This window comes from Lonchura striata, chromosome 1, assembly GCF_046129695.1.
Source record: "Lonchura striata isolate bLonStr1 chromosome 1, bLonStr1.mat, whole genome shotgun sequence".
Classification (NCBI taxonomy): domain Eukaryota; kingdom Metazoa; phylum Chordata; class Aves; order Passeriformes; family Estrildidae; genus Lonchura; species Lonchura striata.
The window spans coordinates 111,326,914-111,343,193 of NC_134603.1; the positions used below are offsets into that span (position 1 = coordinate 111,326,914).

A 16,280-nucleotide genomic window follows, 5' to 3' on the forward strand; every position below is an offset into this window, starting at 1 on the left:
TCCCAATCCTGGGAGTGTTCAAAGCTGGATGGGGCTTTGAGTAACCTGGTCTAGTGAAAGGTGTCCCTGCCCATGCCAGGGGGTGGAACTAGATGATCTTTAAGGTTCCTGTCACCCCAATCCGTTCTATGGTTCTGAGTTGTCCTGCTGACATACTAATTGTGAAAAACGCCAATCACTTGGTTTTTAAAATGTTAAAAGTTTAATAATAATAAAATGGTTATTAAAATAGTAATACAATTAGATTAGTAAAATTTAGAGTTAGGACAATTACAACACAATAAAAAGCAAAGAATTACGGATGTCTGGATGCTCTCCAACACTAAGTCACAAAAAGCATGCCTTGTGAACAAAGGAATAACCTTAAAAGCGATAGCCTATTGCATATTCATACATCTCATACATGATGCATAAATTCCTTGCAAATTAAGAACTTTTCTGGTTTTTGTCAATTCTTTCCCCTTAATCCTGGTAAATTATCAGGTAAATTCCAGTAAATTAATCCTGGTAATCAGGTAAATCCTGGTAAATTCCATAAAGACGAAGAAAAGGTTGAAGAATATTTGTCTTTTCTGATAAGGACGTTGTAACTCTTTATGGGCCCCAAGTCACTGTCATCTCTGTGTGAAGTTTCTTGATAATATCATCTCTTGCTTGAGCTAGTAAAAAAATCCTACACCACAGTTTCTATTTCAACATTATGTTGTAACCTAAAACTATATTTAACACACAACTTAAGAGAATTAATACAACATAACTTTCTAACATTACACATATAATATTCATTGTAACATTTGCGAAAAGCCAATCATAAAATATGTATTTTTCACACTAATGCTTCGTAAAAATCCTTGTTTAGTGAAAAAGCCTTTGGGAAAAAAAATCTTAGGTGGTGTAAATAAACGTGGGATATTTCCCATCGCGCCTAACTGCCCTACCTCTTCAGCAGCTCACTGCTACACAGTACAATTTTCCGAATGGCACCTGAGCAGGTAGAAAACACAAAGGTAAAGGCTTTTTAAAAAAAAAAAAAAAAAAAAAAAAAAAAAAAAAAAAAAAAAGGAGAGAGAAAACATCGGCTTGACCTGGTTCCGCGGCGCACGGGTCACGTGGGCGCGCCGCGGCCAATGGCAGCGCGCCGCGGGCGCTCGCGAGGCTTCGGTCTCCAGGGCAACGCCGGGCCCGCAGCCGTCCGAGCGCCGGCGGAGCGGCCGCCATGGTGAGTAGCGGCCGCCGTGGCGAGTAGCGGCCGCGGCCGCCCGGCACTCCCGCTTCCTCCCGGCACTCCCGCTTCCTCCCGGCACCCCGGCACGGAGCCGCTCCGCTGCGGCGGCCGGCCCGCAGCAGGGCCCGGGCTGCGGCCTGCCCTCATGCGCGAGCCGACACCTGCCTTCCTGAGCATCCCTGCCGTCCCCGCGGAGACTCCCAGGGCTTGGGGGTATTGCGGGATGCAGTGGCCAGGTGGCTGAGTGTCAGCGTGGCTGAGTCGCAGATCACAAGTGGCCTGTGCTTATGTGTTCATTTACTAGTGTACTTTCCTTTCTCTCTATAATGAATAGAAGCTTTTCAACTAAAAAAACCCTTCAGCAACAGCAAAAACATTAATTTAGCTTTCTATATGATCTCTCATCTGCAATATGTGGGATTTTGTGGGCGACATCAGTCTTGCAGCCACACTATGAGAGCTGATTTTATTTAGCGCTGGTGCTTCTTCCTCGGCTGCATTTAGTTTCCAGAGTATTGATTGTTCATCCAGGTATCCCAGGATAGCATTGTCACTGGAGCTTCCCTAAGGACAAGGTGATCAGAGGAACTGTTTTGGCTGAGTTACAACACTGCTGTCTCTCCCCAACATCAGCCAAGCTAACAAAGTACATTGGAGTCAATGAATGGACCTGCCTTTCCATCAGCTCTCCAGGGACTGTGGTGATAAACTCCCACTCCCCTGTTGTGCTTCCTTGTCATTCATGCTGCCTGCATGAGCTGTGTAGTTCCGATGTGATTGCCCATGCCAGTAATTCTTTGAAATAAAGGCACGCATAAAAGGGCTACTTAGCCAGGTCTAAAATTACTTCCTTCTTAATTTCCCTTCGGTTGTTTCTGGGTGTCCTGGTTTAGGGATGTTGAGAAATAAATTCAGATTATCACTCAAGATCTTCTTCAAAAACAGCATGGCCAGCAGGTTGAGGTAAATGATTCCCCACTGTTGTTATGAGACCCCATCTGGAGTGTTGCATACAGTTCTGGTGTTTCCAGCACAGTAAGGCCATGGAGGTGTTGGAGCAAGTCCAGAGGAAGGATATGAAGCTGACAAGAGCACTGGAACACTTCCCCTACAAAAATAGACAAGTTGGGGATGTTTAGCCTAGAGAAGAAAAAGTTGTGGAGAGACCTCATAACAACCTTCCAGAGAGGGACTCTTCATCAGGAACTGCAGCTATAGTTCAGGGCACTAATTGAAAGAGAGTAGATTTAGATTAGATAGACAGAAAAAAATGTTTATTGTGAGGGTGGTGAGGCAACAGGTTGCCCAGGGAAATTATGGATGCTCCATCCCTGGCAGTGTTCAAAGCCAGGTTGGATGGAACTCTGAGTAACCTGGTCTAGTGGGAGGTGTGCCTGCCTGTGGCAGGGAGTTGAAACTAGATAGTCTTTAAGGTCCCTTCCAACACAAACATTCTGTGATTCTGTGAGAAGTCTCAGGAGTTCACATAAAAAGTAACAAACATAGCATACTTTCCTCTGGGTTTTTTGTTAGTACATCTATAGAAGATATATCATTCAGCTACATTATGCATGTGTAATGTAATACCAAGATATATTTATCCAAGAGCTTTGTCTCAGTCCTTCTGCTTCTGATCCTCTGTTTACCTCTGTCTCTGATTTTGTATGACTTTTTTTACGTTACTTGAATCCTTGCTTCCAAGTATTGGAACTTTCTCACCCACTTATGAGAGGTGCACAGGGACTCGATATATGAAAATATGTTTGTTTTTCAACATGCTAGTTAGAACCCTGTGAAAGCAATCACAGAAACTAGTCAGAAGGCAAGTATTCACAGTAGTTATGCTCATTTTTCCTTATGTTTGTCTTTGTGCTTGTATCCTCCTCCACAGGCAGAGCTGGGTGTTAATGAGCACCACCAGAACGAAGTGGTCAGCTACATGCGCTTCGCTCGTTTCAAGCGGGGCATGTGTCTCAAAACAGTGGATTCTTGTTTCCAGGACCTCAAGGACAGCAGGTGCTGTGTGGGGTGGTGCTGAGCAAGAATAAAGCAAAATATGCTAGCAGCAGTGGCAGGTTTGAATACTTTATGGGGCAATTTTTCTCCATTTAGGTTTGTATGTTCTTGTATTTTCCAGAAGTTACAAGTCAAATGCTTTTAAACCCAAGTTTGTCAAATTCTTAGGAATTAACAGAGATATTGACAGCATGACATTGCTGCACGTCTTGCTTCTGATATGTAAATTTGATACAAGGCAGTAGCTGAATTAGTATTTGTGACTTTAATGATTTAAAGAGAAAATTCAAATACAGTAACCAATTAGTAATGTTGTGGTAATCTAACAACGACTGCCAGTGGATGTTTTTATAAAACATTGCATTATACGAGTGGTGCCTGTGTAGTGAGATCTCATAAGGCACAATTGTTACCTTTATCATACTTGACTCATCTTGACCTCTCTGCTTAGACTCGTTGAAGAGACCTTCACAGTTGACGAGGTGACAGACATGCTGGATGGACTGCAGAGTGTTGTACACAGCGAAGTGGAGTCAGAGCTCATAAACACAACTTACACCAACGTTCTACTTCTGCGGCAGCTCTTCTCACAGGCTGAGAAATGGTACCTGAAGTTACAGACTGATGTCTCTGACTTGGAAAATCGGTAACAGCTGTTGGACTATACTTGCAACAATAAGAATACTTCAAAGTGTTGACTATTTGCATTCTTTTCCTAAGCACAGAAACCTATTATTTTACTATTATATCAATGATAGGTTAGCTTCAATGTTTCCATCTGTAAAATAGCAAGATACAAAATAATTTCAAAATTGTGAGCAAGATGTTTTGTTAGTAATATTCTTACTTGAATTAATCATTTAAGAGCAGGTCACTGGACTCAATTAAAAAGCTTTTGTTATCTGGTTAGATTATATTTTAATTAAGGATGCTAAATCTATTGCACTGCATGTATCATGCCATTATGTGACATGATCTGTTGCATTTATATTTCTGTAAGACTTAATTCTGTACTTCTAACAAGAATTTTACATGCAAGAAAAAGCATAGCACCAGCTTGGTAAAATATGTTTCATAGTGTAGCTCTTAGTAAAGAAATGCCTCCTTAAATTTTTCTTTGGTAAATAAATGCCTCTTTATTTTTTTTTTCCCAAGAGAATTATTGGACCAGGTTGCTGAGTTTGAAAAGTCAGAATATACATCTTCAAACAAAAAGGTAGAATTTCATTTTAATCAAATCATAATTAAATGTCCTGTGGAATCATGACAGATGTTTAAAATATTTATTATTGACTCTTTCTGCTTAGGAGAAAACCAAAACCCCACTTTTTTTTTTATAAAACAATCTTTGAAACTCTCCAAAAAGTCATTTTGCATTTTGGCACCAAGGCTCCCTCTGAAGTGCCTTGGCTGTTTCCAAAGAATCTGTTCTGCCCTTCTGAGGTGTGCCTCACACACCTCATCCCAAGGTTAGCCACACCAGGAATATGTGGCAGTGTCTGCTTCTGGGTTCCTTCCTCTGGCACCAGGGCTGAGACTGGGACATTCGCTTGTCCCAGCATGGACCCAAGAGCTGAGAAGATTGCACAGTACAGATATCACTCTAGTTTGTCTTGCTTGAATATAGTTGCAAACCTTATTTGGTTTGTAGCATAAAGGTGTATTTATGTATATTATATTGTGTATATATATATATATGCTAATTTTAGTATCTTAAATGAGAAAATTATTTGGAGCTTTGAAAATACTTTTTACTCTTGCGATCACTCAAATATTATGTTCTTCTTACTCCTTTTTTCTTTTGATTGCTGCAGGATGTCAATCTTCTCTAGAGCCACATTTGCAGTACTTCTTTGTCTCTATGTAGTATTTTTGTTTAACTTAAGCTCAAAGTGAAGTCCATAACTTAGGAGCCAAGAAAAAGAACTTGAAATAAAAGGTTGTTCATTTGCTTTGCAAAGAAAAGCTGAATTGACCATCAGTAGTTATTTTACAGACTAAAGGAGTACTTTTCTTCCCCCTAGAAATATGTGTAATTAAATTTTTTTACCTTTATTATTTCTTTAGTCCACTGCAGATCCCATTAAACCAAAACTTGCTCCATTAAATGAAGGTGGATCAGAGCTGCTAAACAAGGTAAGAACTTCACTGTTCAGGCAGTTGTGGTCAATAATAATTCTGCTTATGCAAATAACTGTACAGTAATATTTGTATAATGTGTCTGTCAGTATACAGACATCACAGTAATATATCCAAGAATGTAAAGTAACATATAGTAAATTAATAAACATTGTAAAGTATCAGAAATTTATTGTGCACTTACGATCTCTAACATGTATTGCAGTATCAACCCTTCTTTTGCAAAGACATTTTGGTCTTTGTAGTAATTTATTTTTCCATTTAATGGACTAAAATAGTAAATTAGTTCCATACAGCTAGCTGGTGCTTCATCAAAGAAGCAAATTAAAATATGCAGCTGGCTGAAATTACTAGGTTATTTAGCATTTTCTGTATCACTTGAAGTCAGTTATTACATCCATTCTTTTTTGTTTTGCAAGTTAGTTAAATTCCTCCTGAAGAAACAGGCAATTAAAGAATTTGGAATTTACTGATTTTGGAAACATTTGATTTCTGATTTGCTAAACACTTTCTAGTACTTAATATTATCAATAGTTTTTATTAGGTTTTGTACTAATTTTGTTCAACTGCACTTTTCAAAAATGTCACACATCTTACAATACCCTTTTAAGTTTTTGATAATCAAGATAATTAGCAAGGAGTTCTATTTTGTGTTTTCTGTCCTGCATTCCCAATGTTGAGTACAATGTCTGTCTCAAATTGTTGTTATTCACTACAATAATTAAAACATTCGAGAATTCAGACTTGTGTTTTGTTTATAGGTTAATGTAGTTCTCTTTCAGAAATAATTTCAAAATCATAACAGTTTTTTTTTAATATGTACAACTCTTGTCTTTTTTTCCCCCCAAATCATTCAAAATTCATGTGGTGAATTTACTCTGGATGATAAAACATGGGTATTTCCTGTGACACAGAATAGGACATGCAGTAACCTGATATTTGTCTCTTTTGAAAAGGAACTGCAGATACATTCTTACTTGTCTGTTAATTGAAAATATGAATTATGAGCAACAATGAGATTTGTATCCCTGAACATGCAATTTTTAATCACGAATCTTGTTACTAACATGATGCTGATCTCAATAATCTCAATGCAGTAAAGCATGTGTTTAAGTGAAGAGCCCTGTATATTACAGTAGAACTGGAAACTTAATTGCTTTCTTACTGAGGCAAAAAACCACAATGAATTAATGAATTATTGATTACTTATGAAGGCTATTTTTATATGCACCTAGGATCGTTTTTGCTTTCCTAAGTTATGAAGTGTATTTTCTTCCCTGAAATATTTGCAAAATCGAGAATGGCACCAGGGTGTGTTCACAAATACTTTCTTGTTCTTTAACCCAAAGACAGTTGCTCATCTCCAAGAAGAAAATGAAAAATTGAAGACCAGGCTCAGGACCATCGAAACACAGGTAAGTTGCCTATAATCTTGGATGCTAAATGATGGTTACATATTTTAAAATATCTAAATAAGAATCCCATGGTTATCATTCTTATGTTTTCAGTTAAAATACATTTCTGAGGTTTTAAATTTTCAATGTATTGCAGGCTACTGCTGCCCTAGATGAGAAGTCCAAACTGGAGAAGTCACTGAGGGATTTACAGATGATCCAAGGAGATCAGAAGGTAAATACAATTGTATCCCTCTGCTCCCATTTAACACAGCTGTTGCCAGTACATCATGTTGGCGTGTATGGTGTGTTCCTTTTCTAGCAAATTCAAGAGTTTGAGTTAGTGTTGTTCCTGCTGACATTGTCTGTTCCTGCTAGTCTGTCAGTCAGCAGGTAATCCATAACTTTAGTTGATGTTATGATGTATTCAGGAGCTATCAGGAAATAGTATCACAGAATTCAGGTTTCCAGGGCTGATATTTGTATTAACAGACACAAATCTATGTCTCTTTGTTTCTTCACATTTAAGAGTGATACCTAACCTGGTTTTTAGAGCAACAATAAAACACTAATTCTTTCACACATTTGTCAATTGATGTTGACATGAACAAGCCAGACTTGCTGCTTCTTTGATGTTTTTGTAGTTTTCCCGATATCAGTATACCTAAAAATGCTTGACCGTTTCTTTTTATTACTTGAGGTTCTTAATCTGTTTTGTAAATGAGGATTCCAGCATGGTGAGTTGCTGCTGGCAAAAAAATGTAAGAAGCCTCAAGTCACCTTGACACATATGAATCTCTTCAGGTCACCTGAGTATTTTTCTATGTTTCAGCCTTTATTTGTCAATAATTAGTATTTTTCAAAGTTTGTTCATATGTAATTATGTCTTAAATTTAAAACATTTCAGTTCAGGCTTTCAACAAAATTAGAACACTTTAATCCCATTATTTTGAGTAATTTAAAATTAATTTAAAATTAATTTAAAATAATTTAAAATTTACAGATCAGGAAATAAGCTTCAAGATAATAAAGCATTTCTATTTTAATTTTCCTATTTTAATCCTGATTTCTTTTTATTTTGCTTTCTACCTGGTTTATGGTATGTATTTGGTTTTCTTAATATGTTAAATATTTACCTTGTAGCTTTCAAAATCGTATTCAAGAATATTTTTAATAGGAACTTGATTAGTCACTCATAGAAAATGTTTTCTTTCTCTGTTTTGTTAAACTTTAAATTATTAAAGGTTTAAAATATTAAAGGGGTGTATTGAATCCTGGATAATACTGTTTGTAGTGTTAACAGATTGGAAACAAATCTCATCCTGCTTTTCTGGTTAAATATGAATTGGCCTCAGTGTCAGGGCTGCTGTGTATCTTCTGCTTTCATGTCCTAATTTGCCTTCTGTAATCTGTCACTTTCTCCCAGTTGCTCATAAAGCAGTAGATTTCAAATTCTTTGAACAAATAAATGACTGCCAAACCACAATTGGTTCTTAAGGATCAACTCAGCAGATTGATTTTTTTAAAAATTAATAGTTAACAGATGGCTCCATATATAAAGTGGGAGTCAAAGTAACTGGGAACACTCCCAGCAATAACTGGGAGTTGCTGCTCTGTTGGTTCAGTTTAATTTAAGGATATAGAATTTTTGCATAATTTACTTATGTCATGGTTAAAAAATAACAATTAAAATGTACAAAATAACAATTAAGATGTACAAATAACAATTAAGATGTACAAAATGGATGTAGTGCTTTTCAACACTGCAGCCTTGGACTCTGTCTCAGAATTCAAAATAAGCTTTTCTTCTGTACAGGTATTACTATCAAATGGTTTCCTGTTCTCTAGTCTTATGTTCCAGATAGAAAAAGGAACATGGATTTCTTAGGTTTTAGATTTTGTTTTTAAGGTGCTTCTGGTTCAGCCTCATTACACTTTTGAGTTTGAAATTGGGCTTTAAAACCTGAGAATGTTTTGTGTTTAGTTTTATTTAAATGAAAACCCATAGAACAGTTACACAACTGTTATCTTTTATGGCTCAGAGGTGACGTTCAGAAACGTTTGAGTTGATTCTTCTCATAAGGAAATGGGAAAGTTGCTTCACAACTTGGAACCTCTTTGTGTAAGACACGTGAGAATGGTGCAATGTTTGTACCTGGCTGAGAGTGTGAGCCTTAACACTTTCAGCCTTTCCTACCCATCCTACACTAACAGCTTTGGAAATGTTTCAAAAACACATTGTAGCATAGACATTCAGATCTTAAATGGTAATTTACTGTTTCTGTATGGTAAATAATTTCTTTTAATATGATTCATCCTCTGGCTCTAACTAATTTATAAAGAAGCGAAGTACAGGAACTTAAAATCTCATCTTGGCTGGGAAGACATTCCAGCCATCTTTAAAAAGCATTTATTAACAAGTTTTTAAGTTATAAATCAGTTCCTGCTCTAACTTCTTTTTTTAGATGAAGCACTTCTCATTTAGGCTCTACAAGAGTAACTTGTACATCATTATTAAAAGTGAAGATGTACCTACTTTGTGTGGAAATTTGCACTTAAAGTTTTAATTATTTCTTCTCTTGAATTTGACATATTTTATGTATTTGTTCTGTTGAAGAATAATGCAAACCAGGACATCACTGAACTGGAGAACAAAGTGGCAGCTTTGAAATCCCAGTTTGAGAAGACTTTGAATGACACTACTGCAAACCAAAAATTCTTGGAAGAAGACTTGGTGACAACAAAACATAATTTACTGAAGGTTCAGGATCAGCTATCCACAGCTGAAAAGGTTAGCATTTTATTGTAATGTAAAGATGCATTCCTTACTCACATTTTAACTGATTAGTAATTTAACAAGCACAAGCTACAGGATGCAGAGTTTACCAGGCCACACTTTTGCCCTTGTATTTTTGGTATTTCAGTGGAAAAGCACTTTAAACATAAAATAGTAAACCCACGACTAACTGCATGGTTATAACTAGATGAATATTTAAAAACTGACTATTTATGTCAATAGAAATTTTATAAATTAAAAGCATATTCCCAGTCTTCTGAAGACTATTAGCTTGATTTTGTTAGCAAATGAATTTGGGGTAACTGTGGCTGCCCCAGTAATCTCATTTGAATCTACTAGCTGACTTTATCTAAATCTGAGTAAATTATGGTAAACTAGTATTGCCAAACTTGAGGAGGAAAAGCAAGTTGTTTTTAAAAAATATTTTTGTATAGTCTTCATAATATGTAAATAATATGTTGATGTCATTATGTAGGAACTGGAGAAGAAATTTCAGCAAACAGCTGCCTATCGCAACATGAAAGAGATTCTCACCAAGAAGAATGAACAGATAAAGGATCTGCGTAGAAGACTTTCCAAGTAAGTAGTGCTGCCCTGTCTGTCCCAAAAAGATCCTTGTTCTGGATCCATGTTCTGCTCCCATTTTGTCTCTAAAACAGTCTATACATTTTTCCCTGAAAAGAACTTCTAATAGGCTATGCCCTGATTTTTGACAAACCAGTCCTTTAAATGGACGTTTGGTCTGGTTAGGGCTGGTGTGTGCAACAGCAGCTGCCATGTGGTGAGTAATGAGAGAATTTAGTATGGAGAGCATACAGGAGATTCATGGCTGTGGTAGATAATGCCTCAGGTGCTTCACACAGAGATACAGATGGGAGATGTTCCAGGTGCTTTGGCAATTGTTTGGGTTTGTGGGTAGATGATTCCTTCATTCTACTATTTGGTAAACTGGCCAGTTTTAAAGTAGAAAATAGTCTAAAAATTAAATGCATTTGTCTGTGGTTTAAATCATACAGTAAATCTTGACAGAAATGTGTCACTCTTGGATGTGATTTATTGCTTTAGTTTCTTTAGAGACAAAATGTCTTTGAGGTATTTTCTAGTCTGTTTTAATTATTTTTTCTATTTATTCTTTTTTAATCCACAGATATGAGTCAGAGGACTGAAATGTCAAAAAGCATCTGATCTATCAGAAGTTGTCGTGGAAAGAAAATGTAGGCTGGTATTATTTTTCAGTAATATTTGTTTTGAATGGCGTATTCTTTGCTTCTAGTGTTTAAAATAACTCTATTAATATTAATTTCACACTGAAACTCTTACTTCCTTGTAAACCTACAATTTATAGGTATTCGTTTCTGCAGTCATGTTTTTAATGGTTAACCATTGACATTCCTTGAGAAATAGCAAACAGGACCTTGTTGAAGAACTGAGGACATTCCCTGCAAAAAAAAAAGTCTATTTTTGTTAAAAAAAGGGAAAAAAAGACCAAAAATTTATGCATTAGAGTTGTTGATGTCTTCAAGGTAGAAACTCCAGTTGTTACTTTTGTGTATTTAATGTAGTTATAAAGTAGCATTATATGTAAAAATTGCATCAGTGAAAGAGAGTAGGAGGAACAAAAAAGAAACGCTGATTCTGTAATGTTACTTCACACTGGACATGTCATACCTCAGCGAAGTGTGGTCAGTAGCATTTTTCTAGATGATGTTCATTAGATAATGAGATAAATATGCTTTATACCCAGAGTGCTGGACTCTTTGAAGTAAAGTTGTACTTTTTGACTTTAATTGATTTAAAGCAAATTTGAACATCAGAAGACAGATTCTGATTTTGCCAGTATTCTAAATATTGAGATGATAATCTAAATATGCATAGGAAAGGTGGAGCAACATTTTTGGGAGTAAAGTTATTTTAGATGTTTTTAATCTCCTTTCTTAATGTAAACTCACCAGAAAACAGCTTACTTCTCTCGAGTCTTCTACTTGTAATTATCTGCCTTGCATTTGTTTGTCAGTCACCTAATAGTGCATTCTACTTGTTCATCTGTCCCTGTTCATATGTATCTTGTATTTTACTTCAAATAAAATAGTATGTTTTCAAATATTCAATCTTTAAGGAGCTGGGTTTTTTTAATAGAAATGTTTTGTATAGCTATTTTTTTAATATCTATAGGACTGGGTGGCAGATCAGTAAAGAATCTTGTTAGAAATGAGAACATGTAAATTACAGATTCATGTTCAAAGCCACGTCACATCAAACAGCTGTAAAAGAGGGTACCAGTGACAGGGCTGAGGGTGTTTGTGTTACAGAAAGTGGCATTTAACAATGTTTTTCTCAGGAGATGCTTGAACTGAAATGGATCTTTTTTCCTCAGTATTTCTTTAACAAGCAAAGCTGTTAAAATTGCTTAACTCAAATCTGCCATACACTTGCAGTCTGAGTTCTTTTTTCTCTAAGTTTAAGTTTTCATGTTTTCTCTAAGTTCTCCTGTCTTTCGCCTCCTACTGGTTAAGTGAAGTTGGTTTGAGATAAAGTCCCATGCCTGTGTCAGGATATTATTGCTGCAGCACAGTAGTGGAGTGTTATGGGATGGCATCCTCCTCATGTGGTAATAGTTAAGATTATGAAAGGGGTTTTTTTGCCCCTTGTACAGTCACTAAAATGTTAAGTTCTTAATAGGTGTGTACCAAAGAGCTTTTTGGCCTGTGTTTGCTTAGAACAACATGAGTACTTGTCTGGATGAATGTTGTGGGTTTTGTCTTCATAATAACTCTCACTTTAATGAGCTCAATTACCATTTCTAAAATGGCAGGTAAAGGGTGAAGAAAGCCAGAGATTCTCATGACTCCTGCTGGTCTTCTCATCAGTCTTTGACTCCAGAATATTGACTCTGTGATCAGCCTTCATTATCTGCTTAGAGACCATCTCAGCAAGAATGTACACTGTCAGCTTCAGTATTTGGCTAGGTCTCAGTGAAATTAGTTGGCTGTAGACAAGCATTGTTACACACCTTGTTATCTCCTCAAATGAGTAAGGCAAATCTTGTGAAGAACTCTGCCGTGCAAAATTGAAATTCAGACTTTGATTTCCTGCCTTGCAGATTGCCAGTTTAGTGAGCATGCAATCACTGAGATGCTCGCTTTTTGTACTGCAGAATGGCTAATTAAAAGTCTTGTGTGGAGCTGTTGATGAAAAATACATCATCATTGACAGGTGATGTACCTGTCAAAGAAAACCTGGAGCATTATACAGTTGTGATCTTTTTTTCTTGAGATAGGTACAATATTTTGAAGATGGAAATGACATCTGAACCTCTCCTGACAGTGCCTGCTGTTTCTAAAACTTCACTTCTTTCCCTGAGGTGTAAATTCTAATACTCCTTTTAGCAGCCTTTGTTCTTTGTATTGCTCAAATAGACATCATCCATTTCTTCCAGTTCGGTTGTTAATTCCCTAGGTATGCCTGAAGGGAGTGTTTAAAACAAAATTCCTGTATGACTAGCTGGTCTGTAAAAATCAGATCTCTTTCAGGCTGGTTGGGGTTTGTTTTTTGGTTTTGTTTTGTTTTTTTCTTGCAGGTTGAAGAATATGGGAATGAAATCTAGGCATCTCAGCTTTGCTAGTACTGACTCTGACAGCCAACAAACAAGCCTATGCTCCAACAGTGACTTCAGTAGTTGTTAATAAATGAGATAGCAGTCCTGCATGTTGCCATCTGAATGAGACCATATATTAACCAATAATCTTTAACTGTTCACAAAGTACTCATTAACCTGTTTTTCTCTTGTGCCTAATAGCCATTTTAAAAGATGTCCTAAGGTGAATACTAATACCTGCATTGACACTTAAGCTGCAAGTGCACCATTTTGTTTGGTATTGAGACTGATCTTTTGAACAGCAGAAATTTGGACATTTCCCACATACCTTGCTTTTGGGAAACCCAGTCATCTGCCAGGAGCTTAGATTTCAGTCCAGCCAAAACGTTTGTAAGATTCCTTAGTTTGATTCCCCTCTTCTGGCATTATCAAGGACAAGTCTTGACTTCTGTGTGATATGAAGTGCTGTGAAACCACAGTGAAATCTTTACAGCTTCAGGAAGCAAATGTGAATCAAGTTGAGCTATCAGGTGGCTGAATGGATCAAGCTTAAAAGGTTTGATCTGGTCTAGAAGAATGTGCCTTCTAAACATTTTGAAGTAATTTGAATATGAGCGGGTAAGTATTGTTATTGTAATTGTTACCATAGGTATTTTTGTAACTGACTTTGAGCAGTTACAATATGCCTAGGGAGTAACCCTGTGATTGGCAATTTTGACAACGTCCCAGGGAAAGTGTTGTCCCAGGATTCTTGCCCTGCTCTGGCTGCCCACAGACTCTCCTTGAGGACATATAAATGTGCCCTCCTTAGCAGGGTCTCCTCTTGGACATATCCTGACACATTAGGCAGCTTCTTTGGAGTCAGCTCTTCTCCAAATAAAGGTGGGCAGGTACATGTCATTCTGTTTCAACAGGAAGTTTTGCTTGTTAATTATTTTAAATTATTTTTAGGAACTTGTAGTGCCTTGGGAGTGTGCAGGGCTGTGTCAGGGCAGCTCATGACTGACAGCTGCTGGTGAATAAGAGAGCTGCCCAGAGACCTCCCCAGACTGCAGGCAAGCTTTAATGAAGAAAGTGGCAACTGGCAGGTGACAAGCAGAAGAACTGATTGAATAATACAGCTATCTTTTAGCGACATGCCAGTTTCTCACTCTCATTTGATACAGGTCAGTTTTGAAGTCTGAGTGAATTAGGTGCAATTCTACGAATCCAAACTTTATGGAGTGAATACCCTAAAAAATGACAGAGTCAGAAGATGGATAGAACTGTGATGCTAAGGAAAAGCAAGGAAAATATAGAGAGACTTTTGTCAGGCATGCTTTTCTTGGGAGGTTGAGGTAAAGTTAAGCAGTTTTAAGGGTGATTGAGAGGCTGGAAATGACTTCGGGGTACAGACCTTAAAGACATCATTTACAGTTTGGAACTAAGCAGCAAATAGTAGTGATAGACTGGAAGGAATAATTGTAATCCTAGTAACTGCTTAGAAGAGTAACTGTAACCTCCAATTACACATAGAGCAACTGCCCAACAGTTGTCATGTCCTATGAGTTGTCAAAGATCCAGATGGATTCTTTCTTTCTCCTAAGGTAAGGAAATAGGCATCTTAGGGTAGCAACTGTCAACAGTGAATCCCAACAGAAAACCCATATGCGGAAGCTCCTACTCCCATGTCTGCAAATCTGTTTCTCTTGACAGCATCAGTAAATACATGCAGAGGCTGCAGATACTCCATGACTTTGCTTTGATTGTCATCTGACACACCAGCTGTGTTTGCATTTGGAAGTGAGTTCCTCAAGGAATTGAAGACTAAACACCAGAGCAGCTGACACTTTGTCCCCTTCCCTCATGTCTGGCTCATCAAGGAAAGCCCAGAGGGTTTATTTTTAAATCTCAGAGGTATAGTGATGCATGTTAGAGGCGGCATAATAAAGGACCAGGCTACCTGATAGAATTTCTTCCCTTGTTTCCATGACTTTTGCCAATTAAACTATTAAGCTTCTCTAACACCCTGAAATCATGGTCCCCAACCTGTTGTTAGGACCCCAGATTCCCTTTTTGTCTGCATTTTAGGTAGCTGGGAGAGGTATGTGGATTTTCACTGTACTGGCATCAAGAGACACAAGACCAGGGTTTTTTAGTTAATACCTTTGCCTAAATACTTGAGGTTTTGCTTCAGTGAGAAATGGGATTCTTTGCTTTGTTTATCGGCTTCTGACTTGGTTTACATAGGGCAGTTCTCCTGGGCAGTCCCATCAGTTCCTGGTCTGCTGTACAGATGAACCCCTTCCCTTCTCAACCACTCTGCCAAACCCCACATCTCAAATTTGTTAGGTACTGGGAGAAAAAATTATTTCTAATCCTTTTTTAAATATGAGAAGTGACATGATCAAAATTTCTTGCATATGTCTATTAGAGGCTTGTCTTTGTCCCTAAAGAGAAAGCCCAAGCCCTTCACTAACCTAAATGAAAGCAGTTCAAAGGAGATAAAATCATGAACAACATCAGAAATAGCATATTGATAATCTGAGGTGTGTGTACAAAGTCCCACAGCAAGAATTCCTACGTGTTGTCTGTTTAAATACATTTAAATATATTTAAAGTGTGTGTCCCAAGGAGCCAGTAGATGACAGGCATTTTGCTGGGTGCCTATGTGCATGACCACCTTGAAAAAACCTCACAGTAGTCTGTGATCTGAGCTACTGATGAGACTGACAGTGTGAGAGAGGCAAGGATTCATCTCATTCCACCTGAACTTCCTGATCTGGCCTGACCCGAGGTGAGGATGTCACACCTCTCTGCCTGCACAATCTCCTCCAATCCATTAGTAAACTAGTTTGAAATGTAATGGGAAGGAGGTACAGAGCCAAGGAAATCTTTAACTTGATGATGCTCATCAGTAGGAGTAATCTATTCACACAGAAGCAACCCCAGTGGTAGTGATGTGCTATTTTTTAAGGCTGTCCTGTCAGTAAATTATTTAATACTGTAAGCTATTTATACACATCATTTATAATAAATCCCACTGCCAGGGACAGGCATTTGATTTTTTAATAATTTGTGAATGTTTTTACGATACGAGACAACTCATTCTCTGTGTGTGTCTTTCAGTTTAAG

General features: G+C 37.4%; 1 protein-coding gene across 2 annotated transcripts; it reads left to right on the plus strand.

Annotated features, from left to right (window-relative positions):
- The first annotated feature begins 1,135 nt into the window (after positions 1-1,135).
- Positions 1,136-10,829, plus strand: LZTFL1 (leucine zipper transcription factor like 1). Of its 2 annotated transcripts, none has more exons than XM_021553215.2 (10): positions 1,136-1,219; positions 3,117-3,241; positions 3,693-3,887; positions 4,397-4,457; positions 5,309-5,377; positions 6,730-6,795; positions 6,932-7,009; positions 9,392-9,565; positions 10,047-10,150; positions 10,719-10,829. In XM_021553215.2, the coding sequence occupies exons 1-10, from the start codon at positions 1,217-1,219 to the stop codon at positions 10,735-10,737; spliced, it is 894 nt and encodes a 297-aa protein (XP_021408890.1). In that variant the 5' UTR covers positions 1,136-1,216; the 3' UTR covers positions 10,738-10,829. The 2 variants fall into 2 exon arrangements, with proteins under 2 accessions (XP_021408890.1, XP_021408892.1); XM_021553217.2 differs by having other exon boundaries at positions 9,407-9,565.
- The last annotated feature ends 5,451 nt before the right edge of the window (positions 10,830-16,280 follow it).